This window comes from Nematolebias whitei, chromosome 9 (assembly GCF_014905685.2).
Source record: "Nematolebias whitei isolate Nwh7 chromosome 9, NemWhi1, whole genome shotgun sequence".
Lineage (NCBI taxonomy): Eukaryota > Metazoa > Chordata > Actinopteri > Cyprinodontiformes > Rivulidae > Nematolebias > Nematolebias whitei.
The window spans coordinates 49,659,370-49,678,720 of record NC_056506.1 but is presented as its reverse complement, the minus strand read 5'-3'; the positions used below and the strand labels follow the sequence as shown (position 1 = coordinate 49,678,720).

The 19,351-nt window shown below is 45.2% G+C and overlaps 1 protein-coding gene across 1 annotated transcript in view; it reads left to right on the top strand.

Moving 5' to 3' along the window:
* adcy8 (adenylate cyclase 8 (brain)) overlaps positions 1–19,351 on the top strand; it is an 85,112-nt gene that overhangs the window by 61,261 nt on the left and 4,500 nt on the right. Inside the window, exons 13-15 of the mRNA XM_037682446.1 lie at positions 1,614–1,692; positions 12,920–13,078; positions 18,580–18,726. Coding sequence (XP_037538374.1) covers positions 1,614–1,692; positions 12,920–13,078; positions 18,580–18,726 — 385 coding nt within the window. The remainder of the gene's footprint in view (positions 1–1,613; positions 1,693–12,919; positions 13,079–18,579; positions 18,727–19,351) is intronic.

Genomic DNA, 19,351 nt, shown 5'->3' with positions numbered 1-19,351 from the left:
GAGGCTGGTTCTGATGATTGATCCAGACCAGTTCTGATGATTGATCCGATTAGAGGCTGGTTCTGATGATTGGTCCAGACCAGTTCTGATGATTGATTCGACCAGAGGCTGGTTCTGATGATTGATCCAGACCAGTTCTGATGATTGATCCAGACCAGTTCTGATGATTGATCTGATCAGAGACTGGATCTGATGATTGATCCAGACCAGTTCTGATGATTGATCCGATCAGAGGCTGGTTCTGATGATTAGTCCAGACCAGTTCTGATGATTGATCTGATCAGAGGCTGGTTCTGATGATTGATCCAGACCAGTTCTGATGATTGATCCGATCAGAGGTTGGTTCTGATGATTTTTCCAGACCAGTTCTGATGATTGATCCGACCAGAGGCTGGTTCTGATGATTGATCCAGACCAGTTCTGATGATTGATCCAGACCAGAGGCTGGTTCTGATGATTAGTCCAGACCAGTTCTGATGATTGATCTGATCAGAGACTGGATCTGATGATTGATCCAGACCAGTTCTGATGATTGATCCGATCAGAGGCTGGTTCTGATGATTGATCCAGACCAGTTCTGATGATTGGTCCAGACCAGTTCTGATGATTGATCCGATCAGTTCTGATGATTGATCTGATCAGAGGCTGGTTCTGATGATTGATCCAGACCAGTTCTGATGATTGATCCAGACCAGAGGCTGGTTCTGATGATTGATCCAGACCAGAGGCTGGTTCTGACAATTGATCCAGACCAGTTCTGATGATTGATCCGATTAGAGGCTGGGTGGAACACCTAATTGTGTCCAAGTTGAAACCAGCCAGCTTGTCATTTGGGGTGAACTTGAAGTATTTTCAGGCAAACTTGAAGTATTCTCAGGTGAACTAGAAGTATTCTCAGGTGAACTTGAAGTATTCTCAGGTGAACTAGAAGTATTCTCAGGTGAACTTGAAGTACTTTCAGGTGAACTTGTAGTATTTTCAGGTGAACTTGTAGTATTTTCAGGTGAACTTGTAGTATTTTTAGGTGAACTTGAAGTATTTTCAGGTGAACTTGAAGTATTCTCAGGTGAACTTGTAGTATTTTCAGGTAGTCATCCTCCATGGTTCCATCCTGTCAGTAGTGCCACAGCATGATGCTGCCACCACCGTGCTGGGCAGTTGGTTCTCAGGTTTGAGTCCAAACTTCTCCACCTTTGTCTCGTCTGACCATCAAACGTTTGTCCAGGAGAAGATTGTTGTGTTTACAGCCCAGCTGTCGACAGGTGTGCACAGCGCTTGTTCTCATCGGATCAGGGGGCGGAGTCTGTTAGATTCCTTTAGATTTAGCTGCTGAGGTTTTTATTTTTAGAAGGTTTGTTTCTTCTTCCTCCTCGAAGATGTGGAACGTCCTGTTAGCTGGTGCGTCAGAAACACTGGTCACGTTCTCCGAGGTTCTCCGAGGTTCTCCGAGGTTCTATAACTTCACATGCAACCAGGTTCAGATTGAAGCTTTTGGCGTTTTGTGCCTGAAAACACTTTTAATAAATAAAACTTTCTCTGTCCGAGCAGCCGAACAAACAAACAAACAAACAAACAAGAATCTGACAGACTTTCATCTTCTCGTGTTTCGTCAGGAACTTCCTGGGAACCAAAGAGACGTCGTTGCTCCTGATGGCCATGTTCCTCCTGGCCGTGTTTTACCATGGTCAGCAGGTAAGACGACTCCTACTGTTTCTGAGCTGTTGGTCTTTTTGGACCCTCCCCCTCTGATCCACAGTTGGCTTGTTGTCTTCTCACTGCCGTGTTGTAAGAACATCTCATCAGTTGTAAGAAAAGACGATCCTGGCCCCCCTGCTGGATATCTGTGGGTTCTGCTGGTTTATTTATGGTGCTGGTGCCGACAGATGATGGGATTTCTGGTGTGTGAAGACAAATCTAATCACAGAGTTCCAGTTTTAACGAGCGGTTCTCTGAGGACGGGTCTGAACAGAGAAGGGTTGTAGTTTTCCACGAGTGTTTTTCTGGACTGGAACTGAACGAATGGAATGAAGTGAACCTGAATGTTTTTGTTGAGAAGTTCAAGTGTGGAGGAGTTACACTGAGGAGGAGAACGTAGATCGGTTTCTTTAGTTGTTAGTTTGTCCAAGGCGGCGCAGCGTGATGGATGATGGTGAGAGGAGGGAGCGATTTTACCACCAGGAGCGATGGTGGAGGGGGGTTAATGGTGGCCTTGACCACCATAGATTGTCCTTCAGTTGATTCAGTATTTCATTCTTTCTGACCGAGTTGATGCTTTTTTGTTGTTATTCCTTGACTTTTGACTCAGGATGATCTGATTTACTATTTCAATGTTTTTAATTATGTCTTGTGTTTTATATTTTTATCCCACGTGCTGTAAATATATCTTGTTACTTTTTATTTGATGCTGTGATTTTTTATTGTTTTTGTTAAACACTTTGGTAACAGGTTCTGTTTTAAATGTGCTCTATAAATAAATCTGATGACTTGACTTCAGCCACCTCAGTCATTTGAGGAAACTTTACTTTGAAACAAAATAAAAAGGAGAACGCTCAAATGATCGTGGTGTCATGTTTACAAACATATGTGGCAGCTGCCATCTTGGATTTTGATGTGGAAACCCATTTAACGTCTAGACGCAGCCACACAGCAGCATGGAGGTCGGTACTCACTGATTTTTCAGGTTTTCATGCTCACAACATGCACAGACAGATGGACAGATGGACGGATGAATAGATGGATGGACAGATGGACGGATAGATGGACAGACAGATAGACAGATAGACGGACGGATGGACAGATGGATAGACGGATGGACAGGTGGATGGATGGATGGATGGATGGATAGACAGACAGATGGATAGATGGATGGACGGACAGACAGATGGATGGACGGACAGATGCATGGACAGATGTTTGGGCCAACAGATGGACAGACAGACGGACGGCTGGACAGACAGGTGGATGGATGGATGGATGGACAGACAGACAGATGGACAGATGGATGGACGGACGGACAGATAGACGAACAGATGGACGGACGGACGGACGGATGGATGGATGGACGGACGGACAGATGGACGGACGGACAGACGGACGGACAGACAGTATCCGGCTGCTACAACAAAACGATGAAAGTCACATTTAAACACGCGGACCTTTGGTTTGGTGGTTGAGACGGAGCCTCAACGTGTTTGTTTAAAATGTTGCCATCTGGACTCAGCTGTGTCTGTTAGCACAATATCTCCTGAACCACTGGACGGGTTTTAATGAAACCTTCAGGAAGTCGTCTGTCAGGATCTGTTCTCATGTTTTCTGATTCTTGTGTGTTTGACCTGCCACTCACTTCTCCTGTTAGTTTTCTGCTTCTTGAGTCAAGCTGGCCACGCCCACTCCCACCTGCACCCCGCCCACCTGTCACAGCTGCAGCACATCTGTTTATATGTGTCCAGTTCTTCTCATGCCAACGGGAGTTTTTTTTTTAAATGTATTTCTTTAACAGTCAGGTTTGAACCCACATCTGTTGCTTCTCAGCAGAACTGGATGTTCAGGGGGAACGCTCCGAGGGATCTGCGTTCCTTCAAGAGCCTTTTTCAAACTGTTTTATAAGAAAACCTGTTTTGTTCCGATCAGTAAGTCCAAGATGGAGCTTTGAACAAACCAGAACCGATCCTTTATTACCTCTAAACGCAGCCAGTAAAAGAGTAAAGAGCCGAACATCGTCCTCGTTGGTTGAAGGGAAGAGACACAAACAGAACGGAGATAATTAAGTTTAATTTCAGGAAAGAACCAAAACAACTGATTCATGATTTAATTCTTTGCTTTTAGCGAAGTCAACAGCTGCTTCCTTTCAGATAAAATTATGTGACATCTCTTGAGAATTGTGTTTTTCTAAACAAAACTACTGGATTTTGTCCTGCAGGATATTTAAAACCCAACAACGGTAATTAGCTAAAGAAGAAGCTGCTTGTTTGTTTTGTAGCAGCTGAAGGTTTTGTGCATGGGTCAGACGCAGCGCGGTGGTTTAACGTGTTCAAAGTGAAACGTTTTGCTGCAGATGATGAACTCATCTGTGTTTTGGTGAAGTGGACCGTTTGTTTCCTGCACAGCTCCGACCGAAGGTTCGCTTTAACGGCCGGTGGCTTCAGACTGAACTTCCTGTGCTGCAGTCGCCGCTGGTTCACTTAAACTCGCCAGTTTGTCGTCCTGAGTTGCGCTTTGATTCACTGGGACAGAAAGAAAAGTTTCTTCGTGGCAGAAACCAACAGAGTTACTCAACCGTTAACTTCAAACCAGCGTAAAGTCGCCTGATCCGTTAGCTAAAGGCCACGTTGTTGATGACGTCATCCGTTCTGAGCACCTCCTGCTCGTCCTGGTCTAGATGGAGGTTGGTGCCCGCCGGCTTCATTCATGACAGCTCAAAACGTTTAACGAGCTGAAGATGTTTCGGCTGCAGGAGCAGGTCTGTGGCCGAAGTTTAGCTGTGTGTGCAGGTTTGTTAGTGATTGTTTCAAACATAAATGGGTAAAAGTCTGTGAGATTAGGCTGAAGTTTGACGTGGTGGTAGCTGAGAGTCATCCCCAACATGTGTCTGAGCGACAACACGTGGCGGCCGGTTCTCTAAGGGGTCCGGTGTTTCTCCATCTGCTCTGTGTGAAGATCGTCCTGATTAATCAGCAGAAAGTCTCTGTTCGTTTATTTTGACTTCTGTCTTTGCTTCTTATTTGAAGTTGTTGAGATTAACGAGATAATTCTTCATGTTTTGAATTTAAATCCTTTTTGTTGAAGAGAGTGAGTTCTGAAGTTCAGTCATTAGAGATGGAGCTCTGACGATCTGTTTGCCTTTTCATTTTCATTTTATTACATTTGAATTTATCATACATTGTCAGTGTCTGGGACCCCCCCCCCCCCCCCCCTTAACACACACACACACACACACACACCACACACACACACACCACACACCCGAGCTGCTGCACTCCTCCCCTGTTCTCCTTTGTCTCAGTGACAAAGCGCAGGAGAGCCATAGAGCGAGTGTCTCTTTGTCTCTGCACTTAAAGAGGAAAACATGAAGAAGTGACGAGGAGGAATAAAAAGTAAAGCAGGAGCAGCTCTTCACTTGTTGTAACGAGACGTTCAGATGATTCGGATCGTTCACCAACATCACATCTCTAATGGTCTTCCTCCTCCATCTCACTCTGTCCTCTCTCTGTCCTGTGTGTCCTCTGTCCTCACTCCATCTACCTCTATGTCCTCTCTAGCTGCATCCATATGTCTTCTCTTTGTCTTTTTCCTGTAGCTGCATTTCTAACATCCTTCTACCAGTATACCCACTGTCCCTCCTCTGGACATGTCCAAACCACTGTCCCTCCTCTGGACATGTCCAAACCCCTGTCCCTCCTCTGGACATGTCTAAACCACTGTCCTTCCTCTGGACATGTCCAAACCACTGTCCCTCCTCTGGACATGTTCAAACCCCTGTCCCTCCTCTGGACATGCCCAAACCACTGTCCCTCCTCTGGACATGTCCAAACCATCTCAGTGTGTCCTCTCTAACTTTATCTCCCAGTTGTTCAACCTGTGCTGTACCTCTGATGATCTCATTCCTAATCTTCTCCATCCTTGTCTCTCCTAAGGAGAACCTCAACATCTTCATTTCTGCCACTTCCAGTTCTGTCTCCTGTCTTTTTGTCCATGTCTCTGTCTCCAGACCATACAACACAGCTGGTCTCACCACTGTCTTGTAAACTTTTCCTTTGACCTTTGCTGACACTTTTTTGTCACAAATCACTCCTGAAACTTTTCTCCATCACTCCATCCTGCCTGGACTCTCTTCTTCACCTCTTGACCACACTCCCCATGTTCCTGGACAGTGGACTCCAAGTCCTTGAAGTCCTGCTCCTTTGTGACCTCTGCTCCTTGTAGCCTTGTGGTGTTTATGTTGATCCTAAGTGTTTTTCTCCGGATCGACGTGTCAGTTTTGTGTCGAACTTGTTACAAAAGGCGTCAAAATCAAAAACGTATTTCAAACAAAGGGCCAGTTTCATTCAGAGACCTGACGTCTTTTCTTGGTTACAGATCCCTGAACAAGAGTTTATCCGTTTGATTTAATGTCTCTGTCACTTTTCCCTCAACAAATTGGAAAAACATGGATAAATTCAAACTAATGATTTTTGGCTCCAAAGTTGGCCAACTGTGATAAGTCTGCACTAAATGAAGTATTCTCACATTTTCAAGTTAAACGAGAAGCGATTAAGATATTTTATTGTTAAAACGTCATATTGGGGGCCAGGTAAGATGTTAACAAGGGCCATATTTGACCCGCGGGCCTTGAGTTTGACTCATGGGGCCGTAAAGGGCTTATGGTCGTAACGTGGACGCTGTTCTGTTGAGAAAACAGCGACAAACTGAACGTGTCATGTTGAAGAGTAGAGGTTTAGGAGTAGCTACTGTAGCTTTCCTTCATGCTGGTACGTCATTTTTTTCAAACAGTTGTTTCAAAAAGCCTGAAGAAACAAGGAGTGCTCGTTTGGCTAGCCATTAGCCAACCTGGACTCTAAAAACCCTTGAGTGGTGCCGTTCAGTTGGACATAGAGTCTCCAGGGTATCCGATGGACATGACAACACGTTCAGTCGTCATTAATGGAAAAACACTTTGAGACCCTCTCACTGAGTTTCACATCTCAAAGACAAATAAAACGCCCAACAATCTCATCCGTGACTCCAGAACCGTCTCCTGAATGTGGCCATGCTGCCCTGAGGGACGCCTACGCTCCAAACCAAAGGAACATGCTCTGTGCAGACGCATTTGTGCGTTCGTGACTTTGCCTTTCTAAGAGAAAGCGGAGAACGCCGAGGTCGTCTGAAGCCACCGTCTTTAGCTTTCTGTTTGCTCCGGCGTGGCTGAGTCATTCACAGTTTCGTGCAGCTGGAACCAGATGTGAACGGTCTGAATTTTCAGCTCTGAGATAAAAAAAAAAAAGAGATGATCTTAGATGACCAAACACAAACCACCCGACTGGTTTACGTGCGGTACATTTTACAGGTCGGCAGTCTGAAGGACACTGCGGCCGCCCTGCTGCTTTATACTCTCTCTATGGCAACCTTTGATCAGGGGGTTCAGCGGCTCGGCGCCGGATGGAGATGGTGGGGGGACAGATGTAATTGGAGGTCTTTTGTAGCCTCATGAAAGCAGAAAGCAGCCGTATTTGAAGTCATCCAGCAGCATACAGTATTGATTTCCTCTGGGTCAATTCGAGCACTTGTTTGGCGAGGCAGAGACAACGGCAGGTCTCAGCGGGAGCTCGTTAACACCCGCAGCTCTGAAACATGTTGCAGCGAGATGCATCAGGACCGGTGAATGTAGAAGACACTGTTTGCTCTTAGCGGGAAGGTTCAGTCACAGCTTTATTTTTAGAACTAATGATTTAATGAAGTGAACAGAAGACTGTAACATTAACAGTGGATGTGCTGATCGCTCACATGAAAATGTATTTTGCTTCCCAGTCACCTGAATATTTGTTACCAGTCTTCTATAACTCCTGGATTAAGTGGGAGTCAGTTCTCTTATCAGAAACTGTAGGTATAAGGATGTTTTTCAAGCTGCGTTTAGGGTCAAATGTTAGTGTGATCCTCCGGTTTGGGGAGCATTTCATAGGGTCTGTCGGTGACTAGTTGGTAAACGATAATCATACAGAAGTCTTAAAATGTCTCTAAATGTTTACGGAGCTTCTCAGTTTCCATGCGTGAACTGTAAACGGTAGTAGCTTTGTAGCTTGAATGGTTTTTTCTAAACTGGTTACAGTTGTTTCTGGTGTCTCAAACCATTTTTGTCCGCTATCACGAAAAGACAAGGGGACCTGAAAATACCCTCCCTCCATCCGTCCAGCTTGTGAGCTGGATAGCTTGAAAAGTAAGCAACATGTCGACTTCCAGCTTCATCTAGGTGTAGGAATGGTCACAATTGAAAATTGGGTTGCCAAGTCAAAATCCAAGATGGCCACCACCATAGGTAAACTGACCACCCCTGTCATTTGAGGAAGCTATGCTTTCTAGTTTTAATATGGCTAATAGGTAAAGTTCCTTCTTTGAGGTGGTGGAGGATTTATTTATGGTGGTCATGTCCACCAATGGCCACCCCCTGGCCACTACTGTGCGTAGTGATGGATAAAACTGCTCATTCGACTCGCCATGATCCGTCACTCTGCTCTGCCTCAAACAAAACATAAAGAAAATGGTTCCCTCTGTTCTTCTACTTGATGTAACTCCTCCCCACTTGAATATCTTGCACCAAAAACATTAAGGTTTACTTACATTCCGTGTTCAATTCCAGTCCAGAATAATTATTTTTTGTTGTATGATAGAAGTACACCCACAGCTTCTGATAAATTCTCATTTCATCAAAGGAGGTGGTCTCTTCTAGTTTTCCAAAAGTCTGTGATGACCTTCCGTGTTGTTGTTGTGTTGAGCTCCACTCTGCCAGTGGCTGGACTTCCTCTCTGTGGTGTGTCTTGTTCTGCGATGAAATGAGTCTGACTTTGTTATGGTGTCAGTGAACTGGAATGGCGTGTAAAGAGAGCATAAAAGGAGTGGACTCAGTACACAGCCTTGAGGTGCACCAGTCCTGACTGTGGTGGAAGTGGAGAGTTGGGTGCCCGACTTCACTGATCGTGGCCTGTTGATGGGACACAGATGTCATCATGGTGGGGGAAGGCAGTCCCCTAGTTGGCGTACTGAGCCTCCAACTAGTTTTGAAGTGTCACAGCTCTGTAAGACACTGGCATTTGTCCTAAATGTGTCTGCAAGCGCCCTTGCATCACCATTTACTTAAGCTGCGAGCACCTAGGTCATGGCAGGAGTATATTGTGATGTGAGTAGAGCAGAGTTTTTATTTATATTGATGCTTTCAAACTGAAATTTTCTTTAAGAGGTCACTTTAAAAAAGTACTGCTACGTGGCAGGAATGGCACAAGAGGAAGTGTTGTGCAAGTTTCCTCTTATCTAAGCACTTTTTTAAGATTCTGAGCTCTGTGCAGTGATTCGACCTCCGTGGTTCTTCAGTCAGACGGTTGTTGGTAGAAACTCTGGGTCTCATTAACACCAAGCAGAGGTCTAAGAAAGCCTCGGCTGAACCTTGAAATAAGAATAATGGCTCTCCGTTCTTTGTTTCTGAACACTCACCGTCCTCTCTGGGAAAGAAAGGCATTAAAACATTAGTTAGTGCTTCTTTCACAGGAAATGTAAGTGATTTGATCGTGACGGGAAGAAAAGCCAATTAGAGCGGAGAAAAGGAACGGACTGTTTCTCTCCGTTTATCTTAGCTCATGACCTGCTTCATTACCACCGTCTCACTTGTATTTTGGGCTTGTTAAATGTGTAGCTTGTGATATCTGGGCAGTAAAAAACTCAAAGAGTTGTCACACATTCTGTGCCGCTCCAAGCTCTCAGCTTTTTATCATTCCTTTCACTGACTGACTCCACTTTATTGCCTGGTTATGGGGAATTTTCCAACATTCACCAAAAGAGCATCCACTTTTAATCTCGTGCAGAACTCACAGGTGTAGCTCCTACACATACGGTCCAGACATCAGTGTTTGTTGGTGTTTGCAAGTCTGTTCAACAGTTTTAGGGGTTTAGATGAAGCCGTTTGGGTGCCTTTACCTTAGGATGTGTTAGGCAGTAAGGATTTCCTCACTGTAATTAAAATGAACCTAATCCTTTATTGTCTCATAAATGAAGTCCTCAAGATAAATCCAGAATATTGTCCTCATAGGAGGACTTATTCATGAACTGGACCAGAGGAATCACCAGTGTGTGTCTCCAAAGTAACCACTGCTTTATGTGAGCCAGCCTCTGGTTTTGGTCCAATCCACTAAATGAACAAGCTCATCTCTGTTATGGTTCCTGCAGAAGTTTTACAACAGGACTGTGTAAAACAATCTGGTTTGGTCCAAAATGATCTCCTCTTTTCTGAAAATAGGTAAAATTCTGGCTTCCAGAACGACAACGTAAGAGTTCGGAGCGTCTGAAATCTCCTCTCCTCCCAGCCACAGATGGTTGTGACCAGATGGGAGTGGGTTTTAATAACAGGATGAATATTTTAGTCTTGTTTGCTTGAAACTTTAATGTGCACACTCTGGTACAGAGACAACTGTGGTAAAAACTCCCGATGGCAGGAAGCCACTCGAGGTTGAAGACACTTGAATCGGCAAAGCAAGAGAGCAGAAGTGAACCAAAGTCTCAAGACGAAGCCTTCAGGTTCAGCGTGTAGCGCTTTGCCTCTGTCACAACGGTGAGCTTCCATGAAAGAAATCTCTCTCTGGGGTTAGCTTCACGCTGATGATGGCCTCCTCACTGTGTAAATATCAGCCAAAACATAGATGATCTCTGCAAGGACTGGGTGAGGACTTCAGGGAACCCATTAACAATAGGTGTGACAGGTCCATGATTTGACTGAGCAAGTCCAGGACCAGCGTGGTTTGGTTGACAAGAATCTGATGCTGGACCGGCCGAAGGGTTCGGCTGTGATCTTGATGAGGGCGTGGAAACAACAGCGTGAAGCCTGTGGCAATGAGTCAAGATCTTCTAGTGCAGCAGTGCCCAAAGTGGAGCTGAGATCCCACATGGGGTCTTGAAACACCAAGTGTGAGGACTTGAAGATCTACAAAAATCAAAAATATATCACTGATAGCACTTTTATCCATACTCGTTACAAAGTAAAAGAAATAACGGCTATACATACATTAAAAGATATATATAGTATGTTTTTTCTAAAATCTCAGTATCATTGTTTGTTTACCTCAGTAGTATATTCAGGGTCATGATCCTGTGAGCTGAAAGCAGAAAGGTTTGGGAACCACCATTCTGGTGCATAGATGCATGGTGACACAGACTGGGACGATCGTGCCCAGCCTTATCAGCTCCTTGACGTAGAAAGTAGCTAAAGTAGCCAGAAGTCATGATATGCCATTATCACCTAATGTACAGTCATGTTCATGTGTCATGGTGCAATGAACGATGGTGAAGGTCATTTAGGGGTGAGCAGGGACACTGAGAACAAACGTTGACGGGGAACGTGGCAACCAAACTGAAATGTGCCGGAGCAGACCAGTAACAGAAAACAGACAGCTGACTGAAAACAGACGGGTGCGTTGGGATGGGCAGTTGCTCACAAGAAGCCAAAGATCAGAGTTTTTCAATGTTTTAGTTCTGTTTCTGTGTTTCCCTGTTGCCACCAGTTCATTACTCCCAGTACGTTTCCACTGTTAGTCCCTGCTCTTCAGTCAGGCCACGCCCACACACACAGCTGTTCCCTGTTCCATTATCTCTGCAGCCTCCCATCTCTTCTTCACTTACCCCCTCTGTCTTCATTCACTCCTCAGTGGAGCATTATTCTACACCTGGTCCGGGTCCCTTGCATCTCTGTCTACCTGGGTTAGGTCTACCTAAAACCATGACAGAGGACTCCCGAGTCTCCAACACCAGAAAGAGTTGCTGGATTTGTCCCGATAGGTCTGAAACCAGGAAGAGCTTTTGTGATCTCAGGAGAAAGTCAGATCACTCCAAAGCATCAGATCTGACCATCTGTGTTCCAGCGCAGCAGGGATGAAGACCAGGTGGACCAGCAACGTGGCAGACTGTGTTCCAGAAACCAGTCAAACGTTCTGGACTGGAACAAAAGCTGAACGGAGGACAAAATGAAGCCCAGCTCGGCTGAGTCAGACTGGAACCGAATCACAGCATCCACAAACTCGAGGATGAGTCCAGTTTGGACTGACGCTCGTTTCTTTTGAACCACGTCAGTGAAAAATTTCAAACCCGATTCAACAAACGCTGCAAATGAAAAAAAAACAAAACAAAGTAATGCCGTTAAGGTGAAACGAGTCCGGAGGAGCGGCTTCGCAGCAGCAGGATCCTCCCGGTCCCAGAGCCGAGGGCAGCGAGGCGTCGATCAGCTGCTCGTTTCCTGCGGTGATCGGACTCTGGGCTGACAGCAGCTCGAGTTAAACATTTATTAACGTGAGTTAAACGTTTATTAACGCCGGGGACACGCCGTCCTCCTCTCAGGGTGAGTAGAAACCCCCGCGGCGCTCGCGTTGGTCATCGACTGACTCCAACACTCTCTGCCGGCCAACGTCTCATTTCTGCTCCTTCCAAACAGACTTGACGTTAATTAGAAGAAGGGAGCGTTGGACTGAAGTTATCCTTCGTTAAGGCTCCAACTGATGATTAATCTGAACGCTGCTCAGAACCCCTTCAGCAGAACCAGAGTTGAATTTTCACGACCGATGATGATTTGATTCCCTCTCTTCCTCCATGGACCTGTTCGGCTCTGGTGGCTTCAGACGACGTCGTATTAATTGTCCGTTCAGAAAAAGCTAATTGAAGGACTCATTAAGCTCCTCAGATCGATGGCAGCGGCTCGTCGCTGCAGAGCTGATTCATTCTTTTAATTCGGCGGCTCGTTCCAGAACTGCAGCTCCGCTCGTCCATCAGCAGAACTTCTCTTTAAATAAATAATCAGGCCTGAGGCCGGCTCTGGGAACATGAAGGGGATGCGATTTGGAGCTTTCTGTGTTTGACTGTTGAAGATTTAAAATATGTGGCATTAAGTTTGTGAGAAAAACAGGTGGTTGTTTACCTGTTTACCTGTTTACCTGTTTACCTGCACATGGTTAGTCAGAATTACAACAAAGCTTTCGTACTTCTTGGCTACGATGGTCCTTTCCTGTCAGATTTGAAGACAAGCTGCCGGATGAGGCCGCTGAGCTCAGGCTTTTCACCACAGCTCTCAAGTTCATTGGTTCACGAGTTATTTTGCTAACAGAGCGACACAGATGCCTAACACGGATGCATGTTACTCAGTGATGTCATCATTTTGAAAGCGTAACCCTGAAGCAGCTTGTTTTTGTTCTGTGTTCAGCTGGAGTACACGGCCCGGCTGGACTTCCTGTGGCGAGTCCAGGCCAAGGAGGAGATCAACGAGATGAAGGAGCTGCGAGAACACAACGAGAACATGCTGAGGAACATCCTGCCCAGCCACGTGGCACGCCACTTCCTGGAGAAGGACCGGGACAACGAGGTCAGCACGAAACCTGCTGACTCACTTCCTGACCGAAGGCTGACTCAGCGTTTTCCTGTCTGTAGTTTCTTCTTACAGGCTGAAGTATTTCTGTAGTTTCTTCTTACAGGCTGAAGTATTTCTGTAGTTTCTTCTTACAGGCTGAAGTATTTCTGTAGACGTTGTGTTTTTCACTCGTTCATAAATCAGAATGTTCGGCTCGTCCAGGAGGTGAGCGCTGACACTTTTGCTTTTTGTCACTTTTGTACTTTTCAAAATAACATTCCTCATAGAATGACATTAAAACTCTAGAGTTCCTGCTAAAACTTCGTTCTCCTTGAAATCGGCTTTAGCTACTCGCTCTGCTTTTGTCTTCCTAAGCTGCATTAGCATTTAGCGCTTGGTATGCTACATTTATCTTTTATTTACTATTATGACACGTTATTTTTGTTGTTACCTTTTTGCAACTTTTATCTTTAGGCAACAGTTTAGCTACTTTCAGTCACTGTTTTTGCTAGCTTTAGATACTGTTGTGCTCTTTTTGGCTTCAATCCCCTTTTCTGCTGCTTTTAGCTACAGCTGTGTTGCTGTTAGATTTTAGCTACTGTTCTTTTGCTTTTAGCTAGTATTGTGGTGCTTTTTGCCTCTGTTGTGCTGGTGAGCTACATATTTGCTACTGGTAGCTACTGTTGGGCTTTTCTAGCTGTTTTTGGTCATCTTTAGCTCTTAAATTGTGTTCTGTTGCTTTTAACTAGTATTGTGGTGCTTTTTGCCTCTGTTGTGCTGCTTTGAGCAGCTGTTATGTTCGCTAATATTCTACCTTTTGAAGCTAATGTTTTGTTTTTAGCCACTATTGTTTTGCCTTTAGCCACTTTTATGTTACTTTTAGTTTTAGCTACTATTGTGCTGTTTTTAGGTACAGTTATGCTGTGTTTATCTTTTATGCATTGTGTAGTTTTCAGCTTCTAGCTAATGTTCTGCTGCTTTTAGCTAGTGTTGTGCTACTTTTAGCTTCTAGCTACTATTGTGCTACTTTTTTCTGCTGCTATGTTAGATAATGCTCTACCTTTTTGTTAGTGTTTTACTGCTTTTAGCTACTACTGTTTTGCTTTTAGCCACTGTTGTGTTGCTTTTAGCTACTATTGCATTGCTTTTTGTCTCTGTTGTGCTGGTGAGCTACATATTTGCTACTGGTAGCTACTGTTGGGCTTTTCTAGCTGTTTTTGGTCATCTTTAGCTCTTAAATTGTGTTCTGTTGATTTTAGCCTCTTTTTTCCTCTTAACCTTAACAGCACAGTTTTAGCTTCTTTAGCTAATTTAAGCAATTATACAACTCTCATTTGCATTTAATATCATCTGTGTTGAGTCGGTCTGTCGGTTCGGCTTCAGCAGTCAAACGTCCTCAGATCTATTTTAGATTATTTTTTTAAAGTTCATTTGATATGAAGCCGAACGTTTAAAAAAGTTCAGCTGATATGAAGCAGAACGTTTAGAAAAGTTCAGCTGATATGAAGCCGAACGTTTAAAAAAGTTCAGCTGATATGAAGCAGAACGTTTAGAAAAGTTCAGCTGATATGAAGCAGAATGTTTAGAAAAGATCAGCTGATATGAAGCAAACGTTTAAAAAAGTTCAGCTGATAGGAAGCCGAACGTTTGAAATAGTTCAGCTGATATGAAGCCGAACGTTCAAAGGCCGTGTTTGAACCCACGACGACCGCAGAGCTGCTCAGAACCTCCACTTTGACATCTCCACACCTCCGGCCTTGTTCTCAGAAGCGCTCGGAAATTAAAAACCTGCTTTCATCGCCGTTCTTTTCATCCACTTCATTGAATTCGCTGAGCTTTGGTTTTTTCCAGCCGATGAAGAAAACGTCTGTAATTGCTTTTCAAAGCGTGTTGAGCGAGCGGAGAGCGAGCGGTCGGGGCGGTTCATTCAGGCGGAAATCTCTGCTTTGATTTGATTTTAATAACATGTTGTCGTCGGCAGCCCAGAGCTCAGCCAGCCGGCTCGCAGTGATTGAGCTGCCCTCGGCTGTGCGTGGAGTCAAACTTCGGCTCCTCTCGTGCCCTTTAGCCTTTCACATGTAGAAACCCTCGAATGGAACCGGTTTTTATCTTTTTTATTTAAAACAACCAAAATTAATCGAGCGTTTATTCAGTTTAAAACAAAGTGGCAAACAACCAGCTGAAACAGTCCCGTTTTGAAACTTTTATTTTATAGACCAATTTACAAGCTTTATTTTGAAACTCCCTGTTACAACCTCTTCCTGTTTGATGTTTGAGTTCTACAGTCTGAAGAGGCTCTTGTTCAGTTGTCCTCCATTTAAAAGTTCAGATTTTGACAAAACGTTTCAAATTTTGCAGAATTTCTGGAGTCTCAGAATCTGCTGAGTCACTGGTTGCCACGGTGATTCCCGCCTCTACCGGGAAACCAGAGACTGAACCTCAAACTGTCGCTGCACCCTTTAAAATAAGAAATCTTCCAGCATTTGAAACTAAAAGACTCGTTCCTCATTAAGCTGTTAAAGAGCTCACTTTGGGGTTTTTTGTTTTAGCAGTTGGAACAAACTAAAACGTAAAACAGGCGAAAGTGTGATTTTATCTAACCAGAGCTGAAGACTCAGGAAAAGATGCTGAACTCAGAAATATACTTCAGTTAATCAACACCACTAAAAAGTTTGTATATTAAGCTGCTTTATATCTGTTGGTTTTTTCATACACAAACTAGAATAAAAACTGAAAGCTGAACGACTGCTGACAATTACTGAAAAAGCTGAAACTAAACTGTTGAAGCTAAAAGAAGCAGAACGCTAGCTAGAAGGTAAAATGAGCAAAGCACTAGCTAAAGATAAAGAAGCAAAATGCTAGCTAAAAGTAGTAAAATGCTGAAACTTGAAGCAAAAGGCTAACACGAGAGCTAAAAGTAGCCGAACTAAGACGGATTCTCGTTGTTTCTGTTCCTGTTTGTCTGCTAACTGTTCAGCTGTTCCTTTTTCTTGCCGTCGTCTCACGTCCTGCAGGTTTTGAACAGTCGTAGGTCGCTTTACGATCACATTTTGATGTTTTCTCAAAGCTGCAGGCGGAACCTGAAATTTAGAGAATAAATGAAAGAATAACGGGCGAGTCGTAAGAGCGGCGCTTCAAAATGCTCGTGCGGTGTCGCCCTTATTCCGTCTCGTTGTAACTGAATATCTGGTGAGGAGCTGCCGGCCGGCAGGAGGAGACTTGTGGTCGAAGCTCCATCACCGCTCTGTAAACGGCTCCTCTCCGCCCGAGCTCGGAAACTCTCCGCACTAATTAGTTCTGCGGGCTTCGTTGTTCTGGATTAACAAACTCCCTGGTAATTGTGCAGTTATCACATGTCGGAGTCAAATCGCCGTATTGTCCTCATCTTCGTCTTTGTCTACCCCGATGCTCTTTCAAAATAAAGCTCTGCTGAATTCCGAATGTCAGGAGGAGATGATCTCTGCTGCTGAGCCGGTCCAGAAAACGAGGAACGAGATTAAAAATGCATCAGTCAGATGAGTTTAGGTCCTAATTCTGGTTGGATTATTGATCACGCTGCTGATCTGACAGCCGATATCTTCTGTTTCCTCCGATCACTTGAGCAGATGTTAACATCTGCAGACCTTTAGCTCAGATGGAGCGACGTGGTTTTTGATCAGGTGATCGTTACCTGTCACCTGGAACAGAGTTCACCGCATTCCATAAGTTTACAAGCTTCGTTTGACCTTCCCTGTTAGCCAAATATCTCATGAACCAGTTGAAGGATTTGAATACGACTTTCAGCAGTCTCCAGCTGATTAAGTTTTTGTGCCAAGATGACCACCACAGCTTGCTCAGGATGCTCGTTCTGCTGAGAGACACAATATGAATAAGACAATAAATATTGAAGAATTATTCAGCAGAATGTGTCGGAGTGAAGCAGCTTTTTATTTTTTCATCTGTGTTTGATGTTCGGCTGGTTTTAGCTGCAGCGGGGGTTAGGAGCTAAAGGTGGCTGGTGTTCGACTTCATGAAGGTTTGACTTATTCAACTTCCTGCCGAGGCTCGCTGCGTAACCATGGCAACCAAAGCGACTAAAGAGAAGGAAAGGAATGGCTGCAGGGGATTTCTCTGTTCGTGCTTTATTCGTGTGTTGTCGTGTGCACGGTCTGAAGTCTGAGATCAGGCACGGTGGATCCGGGTTCCCTCCGCCTGTCGCAGAACCAAGACCTGTCCTGAGGTGTATTTAAGGAGCGACTGTCCAAATTAAATGCTGACTAATGTGGGCTTAAAGTGACTCAGCTAAAGAAGCAGATGAGTTCAATGAGGCCAGCTGTTTCCAGGTTTCCAGTGTAGAGTTTGGCTCCGCCCATCAGGCGTGCAGAACATCAGTGAGGATGTTTAAGACGTGTGTCGTTCACTGGATCGTCTCCTGAATTATTAACTCTGAACTTTCTGCTCATCGCCCTGTTATTACAAACCCCATAATGACAGGACGGATCACTGCTGTTCCTGCTGCTTCCGGTCAGCAGGCCTGCTGTGCTGGATGTTATGGGACAACACCGCCCCCTGGTGGAGGAGACTGGAACTCCACTGGATGTTTCTGGAAAACGGAGTTTCTGCGACACTTTCATGTGAAGCACCGGTTCTGTCTTTGACTGCTTCGGATTTTCACTTTGTGTGTTTTTGCTCATTCACCTCTGAGGGATGTCCAATCCTTCCTGCAGGACACCTGCACGTGCACATACACATGCACATGCACATGCACATGCACCTGAACATACACAGCAGGTGCATGTTCACAGGTGAAATACAGGTGCAGTTAATAACGAGGGTCCACAGTCTTTGCACGGCCGTCGAAGGCAGATGTGTTAGGGTTTAGTGTCCGTCCGTGTATCCATAAACTTTCCTGTCCTGCCCATAACTTCTGATCCATCAGCTTCAAGGTCAAGGTCAAAGGTTATACCAAGTATATGCTTATATGGGCAACTGCTATAGATTGCTCTAAGTGGCTGCATAGAAGACATCTGGACATATCTCCTGAGCAGCGTCTTCAGGTCTGATCATGGACTGGGAATTCCAGGCTTACAAGTCGTTTTTCTAACGATTCAGTCCCACGAGTCTCTGACCCGGCCCTCCGTCCTGTGACTTGTTTGGGTCGTTGTTCCCGATTGAATGCTTCCTAAGGAGGCGAACATGAGAGCTGTCGTGTTTTCAGGTGTGGATGGATGTGGAACGGCCCAGAGAGACGAGTCAAAGAGGTGTCCATCCTCTGCCAAACCACCTGTCCTCCCTGTCCAAACTGGACACATTCCTGTCCTCAACAGTGTCTCCGGTCCTTGATGAATGAGTTCTTTTCAACGTTTTCTTTTCTCCTTCATCTGACAGAGTTAGGGGGTTTCTTGACATCCTGGACCTTCAGCTTCCCTCTGCTGCTGATTCAGATTCAGATGTCTTAGAATCATCAGCAGCACAAGAATCCAAATGTTTGTTTCAGGAAAAGCAGCGGCTGACTGAGGGTTGTCTGTCCCTCACAGGAGCTGTACTCCCAGTCCTACGATGCCGTGGGCGTCATGTTCGCCTCCATCCCAGGATTCGCCGACTTCTACTCGCAGACTGAGATGAACAACCAGGGCGTGGAGTGTCTGCGGCTCCTCAACGAGATCATCGCTGACTTTGATGAGGTGGGGACTGCAGCGAGCAGGCGCTTCAGCTTTTAGACCCAGAATGACTTGCAGAAAACTGTTTCATGTTGTGGGATTTTTATGTGACTCACGTCAAACTCAGGTCAGGCTCAGGTCAGACTCAGGTCAAAGTCAGGTTCAGGTCAGAGGCGAGTCAGGTCAGAGTCAGGTCAGGTTCAGGTCAGACTAAGGTCACACTTAGTTCAGACTCAGATCACACTCAGGTCAGGCTCAGGTCAGACTCAGGTCAGAGTCAGGTCAGATTCAGGTCAGGTTCAGGTCAGACTCATGTCACACTCAGGTTAGACTCATGTCAGAGTCAGGTCAGGCTCATGTCAGACTCGGGTCAGTTTCAGGTCAGAGTCAAGTCAGAATCAGATCAGGCTCAAGTCAGAGTCAGGTCAGAGTCAGGTCAGACTCAGGTCACACTCAGGTCAGGCTCAGGTCAGAGTTAGGTCAGACTCAGGTCAGAGTCGGGTCACACTCAGGTCAGACTCAGGTCAGGTTCAGGTCAGACTCCGGTCAGAGTCAGGTCAGACTCAGGTCAGGTTCAGGTCAGATTCCGGTCAGAGTCAGGTCAGGCTCAGGTCAGAGTTAGGCCAGACTCAGGTCAGGCTCAGGTCAG